At 43.3% G+C, this 5,802-nt stretch overlaps 1 protein-coding gene across 1 annotated transcript in view; it reads right to left on the bottom strand.

Annotated features, from left to right (window-relative positions):
- Positions 1–3,575: 3,575 nt before the first annotated feature.
- Positions 3,576–5,802, bottom strand: part of LOC103210130 (zinc finger protein 250) — a 23,334-nt gene continuing 21,107 nt past the window's right edge. Inside the window, exon 5 of the mRNA XM_007956052.1 lies at positions 3,576–4,900. Within this exon, the coding sequence (XP_007954243.1) occupies positions 3,576–4,900 (1,325 nt within the window). The remainder of the gene's footprint in view (positions 4,901–5,802) is intronic.

The following is a 5,802-nucleotide window of genomic DNA, read 5'->3' as shown; positions in this document are numbered from 1 at the left end:
TATTTGCTCAGCATACAGTTTGAATAAGTATGGGAAAAGGATACAATCCTGACCCGCTCCCTTCCTGATTTTAAAACATGCAGTATCCACTTGTTCTGTTCGAATGACAGCCTCCTGGTCTAGGTACAGGTTCCTCATGAGTACAATTAAGTGTTCTGGAATTCCCAATGTTATCCTTAATTTGTTATGATCCACACAGTCGAATGCCTTTGCAAAGTCAATAAAACACAAGTAAACATCTTTGTGGTATTCTTTGTTTCAGCCAAGATACATCTTACATCAGCAATGATACCCCTTATTCTATGTCCTCTTCTGAATCAAGCTTGCATTTCTAGAAGTTCCCTGTCAATATATTGCTGCAACTGTTTTGGAATTATCTCCAGCCAAATTTTACCTGCATATGATATTAATGATATTGTTTGATAATTTCCACATTCTGTGGGATCACCTTTCTTTGGAATGGATACAAATATGAATCTCTTCCAGTCAATTGGCCAGGTAGATGTCTTCCAAATTTCTTGGCATAGATGAGTAAGTAACTCCAGTGCAGCATCCCTTTTTTGAAACATCTCAATGGGTATCTCATCAAGTCCTGAGCCTTGTTTTTCACCAGTTCCTTCAGTGCAGCTTCAACTTGTTCCTCCAATACTATCAGTTTTTGATCATATGCTACCTCCTGAAATGGATAAACATCAACCAATTCTTCTGTGAGTACATCTAGCAAATTATTTAACCTGAGGGGGGTCTTGGAGACTCCCAAACTTCACACTACCTCACCTGCACTTCTCATTTCAGGAACTTTTATGAATGAAACTAAAAGTACTTCCCAATTCTCACCCAAACAGGCCAGGGTAGAGATGCCCCATGTGCTGCTCCTATTTTATCCCTTATTGTTCCCCTCTGCCCTGGGACAAGTCCAAATCTTAGGCAAGACACTTGCAGCCTCAACCACCAGCCCATGTACTGAGTAGCCTTTGGCTGCTTGCATTTGCCTTCATGTACTGAGTGGCCTTTGGCTGCCTGCATTTGCCTCCATGTACTGAGTGGCCTTTGGCTGCCTGCATTTGCCCAACCTGTCCATCAGGAGTGCCTCTGGATCTCTCAGGGCTACCTCTGGGCTGCCAAGCACCTGCTGAGCTGAGCCCTGGTGTGCGGTCATCTTCCTCCAGAAAAGGATTGGGTTATCCCACTGTGTCCCTGCACTTGGTACATGTTCAGCATGGCAGCAGCCACTTCATGGCTCAGAGCCTGGTTGTAACCATCAGGAGCAGCTATCCTACAGCATTAAGATAAATCACAAAGTGCCCTGCATGGGCTTCAGATTAGGGACTGTCCAGCCTGGTGGAACCATAGCAACTGAATACTCCCTGACTGACACTTGATCTTTCAGTAAGTGAAATTCCAGAGAAAAATTAGGTGTAACTATTTGAGGTCTACTTTTGTTTAGTGAAATTTGCATGTTGCATGGGGAAAAAGGATTGTATTGGTACAGGCAGTCCTCGTGTTATGAACAAGAGCCATTCCTAAGTGTGTTTTTAAGTCAAATTTGTAGATGGGTCAGAACAGGTGTGAACCGAGTTCAATGCCGTTGAGTTGTTTCCGACTCATAGCGACCCCTTCTTGGTTTTCTGAGGTGGTATCTCTATGGAAGTTGATTGCCCAATCTTCCTTCCCAGGAGTGGCTAGTGGATTTGAACCATCAGCCTTCTGGTTAGCAGTCAAATACCTTAGCCACTACATGGGCTTCCAAGACAGCAAGAGAAGGTAGAATGACTTTTTTGAGCACACTCTATTTAAGAAGCCCGGAAAGCAAAATACACATTTCAGAAAATTTCCCTGGAAACTATTTAGAGTCAACTCCTAGTTATTGGAGGATTTAGCAATCCAGAATGACTCATACTGTGTAACTTAAGTCGTCTTGTGACACACACAGAGGGACTTAGTGAACAAATATTTTTGTGTATCGAATCTAATCCACCTTTAATATTAACTCATCTTGATGGAATATGACTTTGTCTCTTTCTCTAACTCACTGACATGCTGTAATAGTGGTGACCTGAGTTGTGGTAGGCTGTGGGCAGCAGCCACTGGTTAAACTGCCAGCTGGGGACTCAGTGGGGTCTGTGGCTCCCTTTTGTGAGGAACTTCTGAAATAAGATCTCAGTGACCTCAGTTCCTCTGAAGTAACACCTCAATGATCTCAACTCCTCTAAGCAATGTCTTCACAGAAGGCAAAGCAAGCTTTTGCTTGCATCATAGTGTACTGCTATGAACTTAAAGATCAAGACCCTAGGTTCCTCATTTTCCCCCAAAGATGAGCATTCTTTCCAAAGGAGGGGAAAAATCTCTGCTTCTATCAGGGAATTAACATCTTTAGAAGTTGGATGTGGTATGAATCTCATGCAACACTTACTTCTTCAGTGGCCTGCTGCTTGGAGAAATGACTCCTATACAAAATAAATTACAAATAATTTTAAGTTAAACAGAAAATTTTAATTGTGAATAAATCTGATTCACCAAAATAAATGACAATAAATACGAAATTCCTTTTCATTTCAGTAAAAAATGAAAACACAAAATAACCCTCAAACACAAGAATAGAAACTGTAAAGCTAGTTTTAAAACTATTTGAATTTGAGTTTGGTTGTTTAAAAAATATGCACCAAAGTACTATCTTTGTAGTAACTTAAATAAAATAAAATAAAATAAAAAACCCAACACTGTAAGGTTTAAAGAGGCACCCACTTGTGTAGCAGCTGTAGGTTCTGGGCTCTGAGTGTGGAGCTCTTATACCTGAATGGGGCTCATGGGCCTGAGATGCCCTGTGGTCTCTGAGGCACAGGGTCTGTAGGTTTTCAGGGTGAGTTTTGAGGATCATACCCATTTTGGGATTGAATTTTCACTAAAAAGTTAAGCTGTTCCTTCTGATCTTGAATAAAGTTAAAGCACCAGGTAAAAGGTTTTATAAATTTACATTTCTCCCTAAGATATATCTAGATTTTTTTCTTTTTTCTTACAAAACAAATGATTTCACATGCTTAGGGTTTTCAGTCATTTTACATGATAATACTTGATGACACTGTATTATTTTAATCACATATCTACTTGCACTTTATTATGCTAACGGAATACTGAAAATAGCCAAACATTCTAAGTGCAATCATTGGAAAGGTCAGTTATATTTAAGAAAGGCATGTAATGTTTTATGAAAAACAACTTCATTTGGAATAAAAGGAAGTTTTATTGTGTCTGTTGTCCTTATATCTTAACTACCCTTACGTATTCCCTTTAAATGAACCCTCTAGTGTTAAATAAAGAATTAAGGGTAAATCTCTAACATGGTTACTCTCCAATGTAACTGTGAGATATTCGGGAAAAACCCAGGTAACCTCTGAAGTTTTTCCATAAAAGGACGTGCACAGAACTTCTCTTTGGAGTTATTTTCTGACATTGAACTGCAGAAGGGCTTCCTGCAGTTAACAGAAGCTTCTCCTGAGCTGAAGGCTTCTAAAAGCACTCTACACATGGAGTTTCTCTGAGTGTGGATTCTTCCCAGAGCCTGTGGCAGCTGAGCATTACAGCTTCTTGTGTACTTTCTGGTGCTGGATCAGATGCCCATGCTGGTTGAAGGCACGCCCACACTCCCCACACTCATAGGGCTTCTCACCAGTGTGGATCCTCTGGTGCTGGATAAGCACAGAATACTGGCTGAAGGCCTTCCCACAGCTATTGCACTCATAGGGCTTCTCCCCTGTGTGGGTCCTCAGGTGCACAATTAGAGTTGCTTTCAGGCTGAAGGCTTTGCCACATTCCATACACTTGAAGGGCTTCTCACCTGTGTGGATTCTCTCATGTTGAATTAGAGATCTGCGTGCACTGAAGGCATGTCCGCACTCACTGCACACATAGGGTTTCTCTCCGGTGTGAATCCTTTGATGCTGAATCAGGTGTGAGTGCTGAACAAAGGCCTTCCCACACTCGTAGCACTCATAGGGCTTCTCCTCAGTGTGGATCCGCTCATGGTTCATCAAGGTGGATCGGTGGCTAAAAGTCTTCCCACACTCACTGCACTCATATGGCTTCTCCCCAGTGTGCACATTGTGATGTTGAATGAGGACTGAGCGGTCGCTGAAAGCCTTCCCACACTCACTGCACGTGTAAGGCTTCTCTCCAGTGTGTATCCTCTGATGCTGGATGAGTGTCCTCTTCACGCTGAAGGTTTTCCCACACTCACTGCACTCATGAGGCTTCTCACCAGTGTGCACCCTCTGATGGCTCCGCAACACAGTGCTGTGGTTGAAGGCTTTGCCACACAATGGACACACATATGGTCTTTCTCCTGTGTGGATTCGCTGGTGCTGAATAAGATGTGAGAGCTGAGTGAAGGCCTTCCGACACTCGAGACATTCATGAGGCTTCTCTCCTGTGTGTATTTTATGATGCTGGGCAAGATCTGAGCTCACTCTGAAGGCTTTCCCACATTCGTTACACTCATAAGGTTTCTCACCTGTGTGGATTCTCCTGTGTTTACTGAGGACTGAGCTTTGGCTAAAGGCTTTCCCACATACACTGCATACATAGGGCTTCTCCCCAGTGTGGATTCTCTGATGTTGTAGGAGATGGGAGCTCCGACCAAAGGATTTCCCGCATTCCATGCACTTGAAGGGTTTCTCTCCGTTTGGAACTACTGGATGCTGAGTAAGGGGTATGCTCTGCCTGAAGACCTGTACTTCCTGATTGCCAACCAGGTTTGAACGCAGGTGGGCGCTTCTCTCAATTTCACTGTATTCTTGATCAATCCTCCCTGCTGGAGCTTTCCCCAGAATCACCGTTATTTCCTCTGAAATTAAAGGCTTCAGATTCAAATCCCTATTTTGTTTTTCTTCCTTGGTCTCACATTCTGAAACAACAAATTCAAAGTGAAAATGTTAACACTAGTAACAAAAGCAGAGTAAGCACAACTCTGGAGCTGGCTTTGCTGGCATTGGGGCAAGGACGACAGGCAAGTAGAAATGGGGCGATGATGTGTATTTACACACCGAGGTGAAGAGCAGGACTTAAGAGAACAATGTAAACTCTAGTTTGAGGTGGTTCTCCTGCACTAAGAGGATGGGATTGGTTGCTAATTGGTCTGACATTTCTTTTGGGGGTGACGAAAATATTCTAAAATTATGATGGTTGCACAACTCTGTGAATACTGCAGTGCAGTGAATTACTTAATATGACTCTTATCACACATGGTCTTGTACTTCTAGTTATGCATGGGCTTCTACCTTCCAGAAGAGGATTGGGTAAGACTATGCAAATAAGGTGCTTGTGGCCCACCAAAGGGATTGGACAGTTTTTGCCAATGCAAATAAAGTGCATGGAACCCTTGTTGGGGGTGGGACCATGCAAATAAGGCATATGGAACCGTAGGGAGGGGATTGGTCAGTTTTGCCAACCTGCTAGACTTAAAGGGAGCCAATCCAAGAGGCAGAGAAGAGGGGACACCTCATTACCATCAAGAGAAGCCAGGAGTGAAGCATGTCTTTTGGACCTAGGGTCCCTGCACTGAGAACATCCTAGATGCAGAAGATAGAAAGAGAGCTGTAACACCGGAGAAGACACTAGACAGCAAGCAGCAGCAGCAAGCACAGCAGCAGCAGAACAAGGAGACTAGCACAAGATGGCATGGTGGGCTTCCTAGTCTATGAAGTGAGATTGTTACAGTGGGTATGCCAATCCATGGAGCTAGAAAGCTGAGTGCTCCAGAAAGGAGGCTTGCTGTCAGAGTAGGGTGGCTCCAGGGCCTTACTGACA

This window comes from Orycteropus afer, unplaced genomic scaffold (genome assembly GCF_000298275.1).
Source record: "Orycteropus afer afer isolate SDZICR_OR568_19922 unplaced genomic scaffold, OryAfe1.0 scaffold00574, whole genome shotgun sequence".
In the NCBI taxonomy this organism is placed as follows: domain Eukaryota; kingdom Metazoa; phylum Chordata; class Mammalia; order Tubulidentata; family Orycteropodidae; genus Orycteropus; species Orycteropus afer.
This window is presented reverse-complemented; position numbering and strand designations above follow the sequence as displayed.